Here is a 15,858-nt window from a genome sequence, read left to right as displayed (position 1 = left end):
CCTAAAATAAAACACAATGACAATCTAGAGCACAGACAATGAGAATGTTTAAATGTTTTATTTACACTTATTATAATGCTGTGAACACTATATACTATTTTTAATGCAGACTTTGACACATGACATATATGGGAAAGTACACAAATTGCAAGTACATAGTTCAGTAAAATTTCTATATTGTGAACACATGTATGTTACCAGAACCCAGGTAGTAACAGAATGCTCAATGGATGAAAGATCCAAGTGCCTTTTCCTCACCAATTTCAGATTATACTCAGCGCAACTACATTATGATGAAATACTTTTAACACAAATCCTCGCCACTTTCCTGAGACATCTGTCTTGTCAGACAGATTTCCAACCTCGATTATCAGGGTTGCATAAATCTGATGTTTTTTAAACATCCAGAGAAGTTGCAAGTAAAAAAAATATTTTATATTTAAAGAAATCTACATTTGGAAAATATCCAGTTAAGTAAGCTGAAATAAAACAGCTCAGAATTTTCCTTTAAATACCAGAGTATACTGTTAAGAGACTTCAAAAATGCATGCTGTTATTGAATAAAATCCTCTAGTCCCCATCAGGTTTAAAATGAATACTATTTATATGGTTATCTCCTTTCCTTTTTATTTCTTAGTTTTGATTTATAAAGTACTCAAAAATTTAATGTTTAGTACTAACATAATTCAAAAATGTTCTAAATGGGCTGGAAGAAATATGGCTGTAAGTTTTTATAACTCTGGATGCGTGTTGTTATTAGATCTTTTAATAAATATTTCCAAAATGTCTTCGCAGGTTTGTTTATAAACGCCCTGTATCCATCATTCAATTCCCTCTAGTAAAATATTCCACTAATTTGGGATGCTATACTTACAAAGAAGGGTCAGAGACTTAGGTCTTTTTCAATATATTACATATATATTTCATTATGTACAAATATACAATATGTAAATATATACTATATAATTCATTATAAAAATGAAAATCTCTTAAAATAGTAAATGCTAAAAACTAATAAAAAATATTTTTTCTCATTTGTTATAGTCAAAAAAACAAAGTATCTACAGTAGTGATACGTTCAAAAGAAGCGATATGTAATAGTGGCCAGTAAAAAAATATGACCCGTATCTGCATGCAGATACTAAAGCGAAGATATAATTTGCATGAGGTACTTAAGTGTATACTGTATATTCTTATTGTGTAAATTCAAAAATAAAAATAGATGTGGAAATATGCATAAACCTTTTTTCTAAAAATAACTACACAGTCTTTGGGGAGAGAAACTGGGATGGGGAAAGCTAGAAGGATTTTCACTTATTTTATTCCTTTGTGTACTCAATTTATTATTATTGTGTGTACACTTTATTACTCTATTTATGAACCCATTTTGGTTTTCTACTTGGTACTTAGATTAAAAACTAATGATAAATTTGAGAAAAGCATTCTTTCTACATGAGGACACCTAGTCAAGTCTGTAAAGAGCAGGACTCTAGGTCACGTGGGTGCACTAGTCCTGGGTGTGAGGGGCAATGGAAGGTGGTCCTGTACATGCTGCTCTGGCCTCAGGGGCTCCCCCTCAACCCCTTGACCCCATGCTGAGAAGGCAGACAGCAGTGCTATCTGGAAAAACAAGGGGAAGGGGCTCAGATGAAAAGACACTATCAAATAACTGATTTTTCCAGTAGGACTAAAAAAAAGCATGTGGGGAATTAGTCAAATTAAAAAATCAGTTACAAAGATGTAAATTAAAGGCTGGGAGCTAACAGAAGTTACTATGTTAACAAAAGAATAAAGATGGTAGAACCAAAATGCAGACAATTATCACAAAGATTAGGGCACAGGCCCTGGGCGGTTGGCTCAGCGGTAGAGCGTCGGCCTGGCGTGCGGGGGACCCGGGTTCGATTACCGGCCAGGGCACATAGGAGAAGCGCCCATCTGCTTCTCCACCCCCCCCCCTCCTTACTCTCTGTCTCTCTCTTCCCCTCCCGCAGCCAAGGCTCCATTGGAGCAAACATGGCCTGGGCGCTGGGGATGGCTCCTTGGCCTCTGCCCCAGGCGCTAGAGTGGCTCTGGTCGTGGCAGAGCGACGCCCCGGAGGGGCAGAGCATCGCCCCTGGTGGGCGTGCCGGGTGGATCCCGGTCGGGCGCATGCGGGAGTCTATCTGACTGTCTCTCCCCGTTTCCAGCTTCAGAAAAATACAAAAAAAAAAAAAAAAAAAGATTAGGGCACAGAATTCAACAAGGATGGCAAAGCATCATTTTAAATGATTTTATACATCAACCCCTAATTTAATGGACTGTCACAAAATTATTTTGGATTTATGCTTAATAGTTCAAATTTCCTATGTCACATTGACTTTCGGTCATACTAGCTTGTTGGTACAATATTCACAGAATCTTGGTAAGATATAATAGATGTGAGACTACTATTTGTAAAATGCTATGTTAGAGAAGGGCAGAGACTTTAACTAGTTTCTGCATATTCGTAATCGTTTCTCATTTATAGAAATGGAGAGCTAATGAGAGAGTAAACAATATCGTGTGTATATATACTTATATGATGGTTTAGTCAGATGCTCAGTAAATGATATCTCCATTCCTCAAAGGTATATATATATATATATATATATATATATATATATATATGTTCTTAGGTTCATTACTCCTCTAAGACTAACAATTATAAAGCACCATTAGAATTTACAATATGGCCTGACCTGTGGTGGCGCAGTGGATAAAGCATCGACCTGGAAATGCTGAGGTCGCCGGTTCGAAACCCTGGGCTTGCCTGGTCAAGGCACATATGGGAGTTGATGCTTCCAGCTCCTCCCCCCCTTCTCTCTTTCTGTCTCTCCTCTCTCTCTCTCCCTCTGTCTTTCCCTCTCCTCTCTAAAAAAAATGAATTAAAAAAATTTTAAAAAAAAATTTACAATATGTTTTCATATTATCTTATTCATGAAGGGATCTTTCAGCATGCTCCTTATTGTAGCAACTAGAACCATTTTATATACATTTTAAGTGACTATAATCTACATTTCTCCTGGATAAATTACACCCTCCCTTTCCATAAATTTCTCCCTTCTGTTCCAACCCTTAACTGAACAATCTCCCTCTCCTTTCATTCCATAGAACTGTAAGAGATGGTATTCTCTATGAACTTGAAAAAAATCTCTTATTAATCTCCTCTGAGACAAGCAAACATTTTAGTTGAGGCTCCTAAGTAAATGACATCCACAGAGGAAAGGAAATATGTATGTGAGCCTGGTAAAACCAAATATATTTTGCAGTTGTTATGTAACTTTCCCTGTCGTAAGTTTCTTTCTTTTCTTTTGGCAAGTTTCATTTTTGAAGGGGCTAATCCTGAGGGCTGAAGCAGGGATGGAAGGTTGGAGGAAGAAGGACAAGGCAGAAGCACTTTACAGAGGTGGTGGTGGCTGCATGGCAGTTTTCTTAGTCAAAATAAAGCTTCAAGCTGGGCAAAGCAAATTAATGTTCTAATCTGTCTCCTTTCTGACTCAGCTAAGACATGGAGTAAATTTTAGGGTTGCCTTTTTATTTAATTGATTCGTTGTTTCTCTTATTTACACATTCATAGGTTGATTCTTGCATGTGTCCTGACCGATGATTGAACCTGCAACCTTGGTGTACTGGGATGACGCTCTAACCAACTGGCCACCTGGCCAGGGCTCAGGCTGCTTTTTCTATTTTTGTGGCAGAGACAGAGAGAGTCAGAGAGAGGGACAGATAGGGACAGACAGACAGGAAGGGAGAGAGATGAGGAACACCAATTCTTCGTTGCAGTTCCTTAGTTGTTCATTGATTGCTTTCTCATATGTGCCTTGACCCGGGGGGACTACAGCAGACTGAGTGACCCCTTGCTCAAGCCAGCGACCCTGGGCTCATGCTGGTAAGCCTTGCTCAAACCTGATGAGCCAGCGCTCAAGCCGGCGGCCTCAGGGTCTCGAACCTGGGTCCTCCGTTTCCCAGTCCGACACTCTATCCACTGCACCACCGCCTGGTCAGGCTCAGGCTGCTTATATAAAATGGATGTTCTAACTTTGTTCCTATTACATTAGATTTAGGAAATATTTTCCTGTTACATAAGAAAAGGCACCTGTTATAGGATGAATGATTTCTCCTCAAAATTCCTAAGCCTAAATTCTAACCCCTTTCCTCTGAATGTGACTGTATTTGGAGAAAGGGTCTTTATAGAGATAATTCAGATTAAATGACGTCAGTGGGTTGGGGGCCCTGATCCAATGACTGGTATCTTTATAAGAGGAGATTAGGACAGCCATTCACAGAGGGAAATTCTGTAAACACACAAATCCACAAACCAGCTGATTTCAGAAGAAATCAACTCAGACTTCAGGCTCTAGAGCTGAAAATACATTTCTGTTTAGGGCACCCAAGTCTGTGGTACTCGCTATGACAGCCTGTACCCAAAAAGTAGCTAGGAAGCTTGTTTATATATATACACACATTTAGAAGCCAAGGTCTCCCCCTCAAAAAATATCTCTACAACTAATAACCCAGTAATAAATTGAACACGTGACTAGAACGTGCACTACAGCACTCTTGGCATAGTTATCAATTACTACTTGTTGGCAATGTCTTTAAAAGACATGAGTAGTATATGAAGGTCCCTGCATAGTAGAAAACTGATGACTGAGAAGGGCCAACCCCAACAACAGTAATTTGACCCCTTGGGGGAGGCAAGCCCTTTTTACCTATGTACATGCAAATTCCAACACCACTGTAATCTAAATTGAAGCTGGCAGACTACCCTGAATCTTTTCTCTCTTTATTTACTTAGGATGTAAACCCCACGTTACTTTGAGATTGCTTGAAAATTTCCAAAGAAGTTCTACAATAATTATCATAGTTGCATTTCAAATACTCATGCGGGAGAGAGAATAAACAGCTCTTCATCCATTTTATCCAAACAAAACAAGAAATGGCTTTCAACTCAAAAGAGGCTTGAAGAAAAAGCTCTAAGAGGCACAGATGAAACAAACTAGAGTAGCTACTTATAACCACCTATTGAAAGTTTTTTAAGTCCTGAATAGACTATTTATGGTGGGCAGGGAGCTCCTCATAGTACCTTAAAGTCTTTAAATTAAATTATGAACATAAAGTGATACAATGTATTAGGCTTTTATTTTCAGTTTTAAACTGAAAATGAATTAAGATGCAAAGGGACTGCTTTTAAGAGTGAAGATAGTTTTAGGTTACCTACCTTAATGGTAGATAAAGGAAACATGTCAGCTACAGACAATGTTTATAGTCTTCTTAATCCCTTGTATTGTATTTTTCCCCTTGTAAGTCCCCTTGCACTAATATTCCTAATCAAAAAATGACACTCTATTTTAATTTTACTATGTGCCAGGTGCTATGCTAAATGATTTACATACATTTAATCTTTAGCCCAATCTTATGAGTTGAGTAGTACTTATGATTTTTGAGTTTACCTTCATTAAGCACAATATATTACACCAGATTTGTAACATAGGTACTACCAAAACCTGACTAAAATGAGAACAAAGCTCCCAAGAATCAATACATGAACAAGATCAATTTATCTACAGAAGCAATCCACTATAAAATGTTTCATAAATTTGACTGATGCGAATGGGCTATGCCTTTGCTTAAATCAAGGTGACTAAGAAACTGTCAACATCCTTCCACTCCCAATTTATTATAATTTCATAATTTTTCATCAATCTTCCATTATAATCTACTTTGCTACTGAAGAAAGATAAGTCTATCAGTTAACTCCAACATTTGGTCTACCTAGAAGTTTTATTCTCCATTATAAATGCATACGTTGATATCTGGTCCAAGTTGGTTGGTTATCAGGAACTAACATTTCATTGAATCTAACAAAATCAAATTCTGAAGCCCTAGACCAAGAACACCAGATCTGAGACCACAGTCACTAACCTCACACTCTGGGGTCTAGCTGGAGGAGTCAGCAAGAACCTTTGACATTGCTTTGTTCTTTATATTCCTGTCTTTCAGTTTAGGCAATGAGAGAACCTCAGCCAACATACCTTTACAATAAATACAATTTCCATGTATGCAGTGGTAAAAAACATCTAAGCCCCCTTCTAGAGTCTACAGACCAGTAAAATTTCAAATCATAAATATTTGGGGGAAAATATTTAGACTTATTTTAGTCTTTGCTAAGTAAGGGTCATTAAAAAGTGATCTATTCATAAAATATTTATGGGGGTGAAGGAAGAAAAACAACCTCATAATAGATTTTTTTTTTAATTAAGTGAATTTAGCTTTAAGGAAAACCTACTAGAGTGTTGATTTTTCTTACCTCAACAAAGATGGACCCCGGGGCAACTGAACTAATTCAGTGCCTTCATGAGGAAATTGGGACAAAGAAGAATTGATCCCTGTGTCTAAGACCACACAGAAGTATCTCAAACCTTGGTTCCCTGCAATTTCTATCACACAGACCTGACTGGAACTTGTCCCACAGGAAGAGGTACAAAGGCAACCCTTATATTATCCCCTTATCCTGATGCCACTGTCACCACCGGGTTTCGTTTTCAGTTTCCACATTTATGCTGAAATATTATATTTTGGCCTTATTTCTGGCAGTGGTAACATGAAAAGACCAAAGTCTGGTGAACAAGTAAGGTTTTGATACACTGCACCGTCTCCAGAGGATCTGATGCGCCCACAGCCTCCCTCATAAATCAGATCTCCGAACTAACCTTTCCTGGCGCACCAATCCCGCGTCCTACTGAACACTGATTTCACACACTAGCCAAAAAGAGGTCCAATCACAAAGGGAATTTTTAATTCCCCATTTATAATATACCACAGACAAGGAGTAGAAGGGTGTTTGTTTTAATTTTTGGATCGATGAGAATAAAGTTATTGAGTCAAGAATACTTCTTAGAAGTGGTGGGACTTAAAGTGGGTTTTGGCAAATGGAAGGCAAAATGAACACACAAATTGGAAATCCACTCAACAGTAAATGAGTAGAAAAGAAGTAAACAAGACCCCTGTATTCCACCCAATTATTTTAACCTTTGTACTACCAAACAGACACGTTCTGATTCTTAAGTTCCTCTGTGTGGAGATGTCTCCTTCCCTGTGAGATTCGGTTGGCTGCAGCCTACGCTTGTGAACACAGGACTCAACAGCTCAGTGGTAACATTCAGAACAGGCAGGGAGAAGATACTGCAAAGGCCTATAAAACTGCCTTTTTCTTGTTTTCATTAGACAGCAAACAGTGAATGACCTTGTCCTTTGCAATGTCAACCCCTGTGGTCTTAGGCTGCTTTTTGTGGTTTCAGATCTCTGATTACCCAGGAACATTTTTCCAACTACATGGAAATGGTTTTTCTGTTGACATTTCAAAGGTCACTCTACAGAAGCTAAAGTTAGATTAAGCCATCCTTTCTGTATGATTATGTAATTCTCATTGTGACCAATTTCAAGACAGGAAATTGGTTGGCTCTCAAAGTTTAGAAAGTTCTTGCTAGAATTTGTAGGAAAAATAATTATTAAAAAAATATGTTAGATTAATAGCAACTTTCAGTTGTCAGTACAGAATAAACTCAAACCATTTTTCCACTTGTTGAAGCATAACTATTATATTTTCACACCTACACTAACTTGTTTCAACATGTGAACTTCACTAGGGTAAATCGATTATCACTTACCATTAATAAGCAGAGAGCTATCGGATCCTGGATATGAATAGTTTAGACGACCTGAAGGTAAAAGAAGGCCGTTACTAAATTTATTTTTTTCATTGATAGTTTAAGTGTATTCAATAACAAAACTGAAGTACTCATTCTAATAAGTAAAGTATTTTAAAAGGTATGTTATGGGATAAACCTTTGTTGTGCTAATAAACAAAATCAATCAGCATGTTCACAAACATTCAAAAAGGGGAAGTTTGAAAGTAGGAAAGTAAAATATCCCTCCTATTTAACTATTCAATCATTCTAATTTCTAACTCTCTGTCCAAAGTAATTTTCTTTATACCATTATGTTCTAATACCAATTCACAATAACAACCTTCACATTTTTTTGGCCCATAAGTGTAAAAAAAAATTTTTCAAATGTAAATTTTTTTTGTTGCTTTTTATAAGTATGTAATTAGCAGTAATCTTTTTCTATGATTTAGAACAAAAATGCTGGGCTTATGCCTACATGTACAGACACGCTAATGGGTTTAAGTTTATATTTTGCAGAATCAGTACAGAAGGCAGAGAAAACATATCATTGTATTTACACATGGCAGAAAATATTAACGCACATAGCACAATGCCCAGAGCACAGCAGGCACCTAAAAGATGCTGAGTTGGTTTCCCTTGAATTTTTAAGTGGTTCAAAATTAGATCTTGAACCTAAAATGGGCACTCATGATGTCCATCAGAAAAGAATTTGTAAAGGTATTAAATTTGGGGGGGATGTGCCAACTTCTAGATCAGCGGTTCTCAACCTGTGGGTCGCGACCCCAGCGGGGTCGCCTAAAGCTATCGGAAAATACATAATGCATATCAGGTATTTACATTCCAAATCATAACTGTAGCAAAATTACAGTTATGAAGTAGCCACCAAAATTATTTTTTGGTTTGAGGTCACTGCAACATGAGAAACTGTATTGCGGGGTCACGGCATTAGAAAGGTTGAGAATCACTGTTCTAGATTGTTAACACAAATAAAAAAGGAGAAACAGTACTGGAAATGGTTTCTCCATTTATAACAAATTATATTTGTGTTTGAAAAGGCCTTCTACATGTAAGTTAAGGCAGCTAGATTACAAATCCTTCCTGAATGCATACCATGTACCTAATTCTATGCTATTGATTTTTATTTTTATTTTTTTTCCAAGTGAGGGGAGGGGAGATAGACTCCCACATGTGTACCAATTGGGATCTACCTGGTGACTCCCCATCTGGGGCCAATGCTCTGCCCACCTGGGGCCATGCTTGCAACCCAGCTATTTTTAGCACCTCAGACAGAGGCTCGATGGAGCCATCCTCAGCGCACTGGAACCAATTGAGCCATGGCTGCAAGAGGGGAAGAAAGAGAGAGAAAAGGAGGAGGGGGAGAGGTAGAGAAGCAGATGGTCGCTTCTCCTGTGTGCCCTGACCAAGAATCGTCCCCCAGAACATCCACACCTGGGGCCAACACTACCTCTGAGCCAACTAGCCAAGGCCTATGCTATAAATTCTAATAGTCATTATGGCAACATTTTAAAGTCTCCATATTCCACATGCCTATCTATACCTACCTTCACATGAATGGTGGGGGGCCCTCGGCAAAGTCTTGCTCAATTAAGAAATGGATCCGATAGCGGAACTTGACTGTTAAGTAGCTTCCATATCCCAGCATTGTACACAGTGAGAGTAGTGTGAGAATTTAAAATTGACTCAGAATTACAACTGTTCCATGGGAAACAGCAGTCTGAACTCCGACCCTACAGAACCATAGTAGACCCTCCAAGGCTATGAAAAAGTGGGTGAGCAGAGGTTCTCACGTGCCTTGAGGCAGGTGGGGCAAGCCTTCCTAGATGCCAGGAAGACTCTACCTGGTTCCGCTGAGCACCACGGGAACCAGAGCTAACATGCAGGCCTATCAATTCAACAGCCATACAGTTAGAACTTCAGAAAGGAACGTTAAGCTTCAAATAGTCTTCAATCTCTCAAAATCTGCTTCTTTGAAATAGTATTCACAGAAACGAACTCATCCTGTGAAAAGAGAACATTGTTCTCTAGTGCTAACAGCTTTAGTTAATCCTTAACCAAAACTTGGGGATTCTAATATGAAACAGAATCTGAATTTAGTAATTTTCCTGAAATTTAAAATCAAATACAAAGATTGTTTTTTATTCTTATTAAGTTGTTAATTGCTCTAAAATTTCAGCTTGTTCCTATTAAGGGAGTGGAGATGAGGAAGAAGGAGGTACAAATTAAAATTGGCTGTTATTTAATGCTTATACACACAGCCCAGTATCAAACGACACTGGAGTCCCATCTGAACTGCTTTAACTACAGCCCAGATTGTTTGATCTGTCACAAGTGTGCTTTCTCTTAAAAAAAATTTTTTTTGTAATTTATTGATTTTAGAGTGAGAGGAAGGGAGAACGATCTGTTCCTGATTGTGCCCTGACTGGTGTGCTTTTTTAAAGGCACAGACTTGAGATGTTGGAATAAGAAGATGACCCTTAACTGTTCAAAACTTGGGGAGGGAGTAGTCCTGTTTCTGATTCACTTGTAACAGCAGCTGACTTTCTGTAACGGAGCACAGCACACAGTCTCTAACTGCAGACCTCCGGTAGTGAACTAACGGGTCATCACACATACCATTTGTACTGACCATAACACATTTTTTAAAAAGACAATGTAAGTCAGTAGAGAACCAAATTTGTGAAAGTGCATTAGCTGAAGAGAAAATGTTTTTGTTATTTTGAAAAGGATATTCAGATATTCCAATAATTTTAATAGTAACATTGCAGTTGAAATCGTGGCTGTTTTCTGTGAACTAGAATACCTCTCCTTTGATGCCAAGGGAGGGTGACTAACAATGACTGAAGACAAATTACCAAACGGGCCGGCCCAGTTTAAGAAGTTCTACTTCAGCAGAAACGCACCTCTTGGGTAACTTTCAAGGAGAGGGAGAGGAATGGCTCAGCCCGATGGGCACCAAATCTTCCATTCTCCCAGCACGCCGCCCAGGGAGAGCCACCCCTCCACTCCCGAGGAGGTGACCTTTGATATTTTTCCTTCTCTTTAGACTTCTGAATACAGTCATTCTAGCCTTCAGCTAACACAATAGGGCACTGAAGAATCGTTGGCCAGGTCCAGAGTTGAACTCTGAAAGGTGATACTTGTTTTTAATTTTTGACCTGGCCTCCTGAGTCCTGCCAGGTTGGAGTCGATTCTGACCTCTGAGTAGCAAATACATCTGTGGCATTTTGTTAAACAGTAAGTAATGCTTTCTACTTCAATTTTAAAATGTAAGCAGTGACATTTAAAAAAAAATCTTTTGTATTTTAACTTTTTAAAATGCTTCCCTAATCTGCCTTATCCTTCCATAAATTCTTTCTATAATTAAAATATCTAGAATCATCCATTCATGACAACTATCACAGATGACACTTTCTTCCTGGAATCTCCCAAAAGCTCCCATTTGCTGTGTCCCACAGCCTTTCACACGCGTCCCGTAGGCCCTCCAATCCTGCCCAGCGCCCTCTCTGCGCTGAGGCTGTGGACCGACCCTGGCGTGTCCACACTTCCTGTTGTACCGCGAGGTTACTGCCAGTGCTCTCCTCCGGCGGGACAGTTCTCAGACCTTTTTCCCCTTTCAGATTCACCTTTTTCAGGGCACTATTCCCAAAAAGGAAATCCCTTTTTTAGTTCAATTCACCAAATTTATTTCTAGCTATGTTGCACGGGCCACCCTTAGGTAATTATTTCAGCTACTGGCTAACTTTCTCATCTCTCTTACATAATAATCCCTTTAAGAACTAGACTTTTTTTCTTTTTAACTAGTACCTTGACTTTCCTGTTTGGGCACCAGATAAGCATTCAGTGAGTTTATTCCACTGAACTTAGAACACCAGCATTTCACAAATGAATAAACTGAAGTAAAATAAAAATAACTGATCTATCCAACTATCAATATAACCCAGTGTGTCTGGTTTTTGTTTTGTTGGTTTGCGGTAACTCATCCTAGCTATAAACGTAACCCAGGTTCTGGCACATTGAGGATTTAATTCCTTGGGGGAGAAGAATGACATTAGGAGTCCAGGCAAGTGAACCTATTTGGTAAAGAAAACTCAAACCGTGAGTCCTCCTGGTATTGACTGTGTTACATTGCAAAGAAATGCTGCCTGATCAGCAGTCCTGATCTTAAGGGATGCTCTGACAGAAAGCAGCAGTCTCTGAAGGCCAGCTGGGGCACTTGGAGGCAGAAGCCTGGCATACATCATGCAGGAGGCACAGACTATATTTGGTGACATGACTCAACCCAGCCAAATAAAGGCAACCGATACAGTGCGACTCTGGGGAACCACACTACTGAATTCTACAGCCTTGAAAAGATCCGCACTCCAACTAGGCAATTCTATGCTAGGCATTTGCACGCTGGGAGAGAACCAATATTTACCAACCAGACTGACTAAGAATTGCTGGGGGGAGGGGGGAGGAGGTTCTCAAAAGAACAGTCTGTGCTACCATGTTCTTTTAAGACATTAAAGAAACCTACTCAGTGAGACAAAAGGAGAAAAGACTAGAAGGAAATTAATACATTATCAGTATATGTACGTATTACTTTCTAAAAAGTAACCCAGATATTATTGCTACTGATGATTCAGTAGGAAATGATAAAATACAGGCTGTGCTTTCAAACACGCAAACGCTGAAAAATATCAAATGCTCTCCAGGGCCATTAGCTGTGACCTTCTCTTTTCCAGAGTTATGCCAGCATTGGTGGTGACATGGTGTAGGCCAAAGAATGACAATGCAGGATAGCTCTACCAGACTGTCTAAAATACAGATAGATAGCCATGCAGGGCTAGAAAGTCACAAGTAGCGTTAAATTCTAAGTTAATTTTTTAATTGACTCATATTGTAAAAACTTATATACTCCAAGAACATCTAATGATGTTCCTCAGTGAACGTCATTAGAAATTTCTAATAGGGAAAGGGTAAGTACGGGATCAGGCCCATTTCTAAGGTAAATCCAAGATTTCTGCACACAACACGCACAGGTGTACATACATGTATTTGTTGATACTGTCTAATGAGAGGTGCTCCTACTACCTTGCTCCTGCTGATTTAGTTTAGTTCATGCTAAATATGTCAAAGGCGTACAGCGGTCATTTTTAAAGGCAGTGCTCCACCTGCCTTCCCACATCTATTTTTACCAAACTCTGCCCGAGACTTGCAGCAAGATGGCGCTGTGGGGACCAAGACAATGAATGCATAGCAAGGCTCAAGAAATGTGTCATCAAGTCAGCTTTTGAATACCAACTTTCTGCTTATACAAATGCAGAACACATGCCACTATGAATTAACAAAAATGTATTCAATATGTCCTACCACTGATATAAAGATAACTATTTTTAATAATTTATTCTATTAATCTAAAAAGAACTCCTCAAATCAAAATCTGTAATCTTATTTTTCCCTCCTGACCTATGTCATACAGCCAAATTCCAGTGAAGACATCAGCATGCACCATCACAAGGGGGACTAGCTAGGACTGGCATCGACTCGAGGTCTGCGACTGCCACACTGCCCCGCCTAAAGAGCCATTTAAATTAATAAACAGAGAGTTTAGGCTAGGCTAAATAAAACCATGCTATGGAATAGAACTGACTTTCAGTGTAAAAGCCAGGGCGTGTAAAAATACTGCATTGCCTCGCCTCTCTCTCCACACTGTCATTTCCCTTCCCCAGTAGCTATCTCAGGCCTTTGGAACTACTGGCCCATTAGTGTTGACTTCTGCATCCCTCCCTCTGTCTACAGTGCCCCTCCCTCTCTACCTCGTATCTCCACCACGCAAGCCCGACCCTTCTGCTCTGGTGGCATCTCTCTTAGGCCTCACCTCCTAAGGTTAGTCTTCCCTATTGCAAGCTACTCACTCTAGTTCAGATAATCCATGTGCTGCACACAACACCTGTGAGGCTTATTACATTGTATTTAAATCACCTATTTTTAAACTCTCTTTCTCTAGGCCCTAGGACAATAGTCAGCAAATTCATTAGTCAACAGAGACAAATATCAACAGTACAACGATTAAAATTTCTTTTGAGAGCCAAATTTTTTAAACTTAAACTATATAGGTAGGTATATTCCTTATCAAGGTAGCGTCTGCATGTGGTGTTTTGTAGAAGAGCCATACTTATGGGGCCAAAGAGCCGCATGTGGCCGCAAGCTCTTGCTGTCCAGGGCCCTAGGGCAACAACATCTTTGAGGACAGGTTTTGGGGTCTTACATCCCGGAGCTCAGAGCAGAAAACGGAGCTCCATAATGGTTGCTGAATAAATGAATGAAGCCAAGCAGCAGTGGGTGGTCCTTCTGCAATGGAACATGCAATGACCAGGGTGGAGGGTCAGACCCATCCCACCTTGTGACCTGGGTCAAATTTCTTAGCTTCTTTGAATTTCAGTAAAGCATGGAACATTTCCATTCGCTTTTTTTTCTTTTATAATTTTAGTCAGTGAGAGGAGGGGAGGCAGAAAAACAGACTCCCGCATGGGCCCTGACTGGGATCCACCCAGCAAGCCCACTGGGGGCAATGCTCTGCTCATTTGGGGCATTGTTCTGTTGCTCAGCAACTGAACTCTTCTTAGCACCTGAGGGGAAGACCATGGAGCCACCCTTAGCGCCCAGGGCCAACTTGCTCCAACTGAGCTATGGCTGGAGGAGGAGGAGGGAGGGAGGGAGGGAGGGAGAGGGAGGGAGGGAAAGGGGAGGAGGAGGATAGAAAAGCAGATGGTCACTTCTCCTGTGTGCCCTGACAGGTAATCAAACCCAGGACATCCACACGCCAGGTCAACCAGCCAGGGCCATTTCCATTTACTTCACAAAGCTGTTGTGAGAAAGTCATGAGACAATTTTTACAGAATGCCCAGAAAAATCCTCAGTATAGAGGAGGTGCTCAATTGATATTAATTCCTTTTTCCTCCCCAATTATTAAGCCAGAGATAACCAAGTTTCCACTTGTGAGAGACAAGAAAGAGGAAAGAATCCTTTAAGCCAGGGGTCCCCAAACTTTTTACACAGGGGGCCAGTTCACTGTCCCTCAGACCATTGGAAGGCCGGACTATAAAAAAAAGTATGAACAAATCCCTATGCACACTGCACATATCTTATTTTAAAGTAAAAAAACAAAACAGAAACAAATACAATATTTAAAATAAAGAACAAATAAATTTAAATCAACAAACTGACCAGTATTTCAATGGGAACTATGCTCCTCTCACTGACCACCAATGAAAGAGGTGCCCCTTCCGGAAGAGCGTCGGGGGGCCGGATAAATGGCCTCAGGGGGCCGCATGCGGCCCGCAGGCCGTAGTTTGGGGACCCCTGCTTTAAGCCAATGAAGACCCAAACTGGAACCTGGGAGAAGGGAGTGACCATCTGGAGGATTTTCAGTGCAGGGGATTTGAGAATTTGCTAATGTTCTTGGTTACAAACAGGAATGTAATTCTATCCTGGGGGAGAGAAAATTTTAAAAAGTCCTACCTCCTTACTTTTATAATAGCCAAACTGGCAAAGCAGCAAAAGTATTTTAAGAAATAAAAACTTCAAAAATTCAACTTAAAAATTTTCCTCTTACTGAAACCTGGGAATAGCTTCCTTTTGTACCAAAAGCTCGCATTTAATTTTTCAATGGGATATGACAGTTAAAACACAGACTGTGATAGTGGCAAAAGAAAATAACATTTATCTGTAAGATAAGTAAAGTCAAGGGGATGGGTTTCTGCAGATCATGGAAGGCTTCCTGTAAAAGAAGGACTGTTTTTACTCTAACTCAGGGCAGGTGCAGAGTTGCGAAACCTAAAAGCATCTCCGAATTTCAGGCAGAAGGGAATGTCTAGAGAGAGACCAGCAAAGGGCTGACCTAATTAAGGAATTCAAAAGATTTCCTACTGCCAGTAAGCCCAACAACAGACCAGCAAGCAGGAAAGCTATTTTTATCCCTGCCAGAGGACTTCTGACTCTAGATGCTACATTTAGAGGACACAGCAACAAGATAACTTGCCTTAAGAGGATGTTATGATACAGTGATTAATGGCAATTCTTTTAGCTTAAAAAAAAATGAGGCATAGTTTTTTGTCCAAACTAAACCAGCCAAAGCCAGTTTTTT

The 15,858-nt window shown here is 39.7% G+C and overlaps 1 protein-coding gene across 5 annotated transcripts in view; it reads right to left on the bottom strand.

Moving 5' to 3' along the window:
* CPEB4 (cytoplasmic polyadenylation element binding protein 4) overlaps positions 1-15,858 on the bottom strand; it is a 58,507-nt gene that overhangs the window by 13,834 nt on the left and 28,815 nt on the right. For 4 of the 5 annotated variants that reach the window (XM_066343777.1, XM_066343779.1, XM_066343778.1 and 1 more), the window contains one exon: positions 7,689-7,739. The exons of the other annotated variant lie outside the window; for it this stretch is intronic. In XM_066343777.1, coding sequence (XP_066199874.1) covers positions 7,689-7,739 — 51 coding nt within the window. The remainder of the gene's footprint in view (positions 1-7,688; positions 7,740-15,858) is intronic. 5 annotated transcript variants of the gene reach the window in all.

This window comes from Saccopteryx leptura, chromosome 6 (genome assembly GCF_036850995.1).
Source record: "Saccopteryx leptura isolate mSacLep1 chromosome 6, mSacLep1_pri_phased_curated, whole genome shotgun sequence".
NCBI classification, from domain to species: Eukaryota; Metazoa; Chordata; class Mammalia; order Chiroptera; family Emballonuridae; genus Saccopteryx; species Saccopteryx leptura.
Note: the sequence above shows the minus strand (reverse complement) of the source record. Positions and strands in the feature narration are given on the sequence as shown.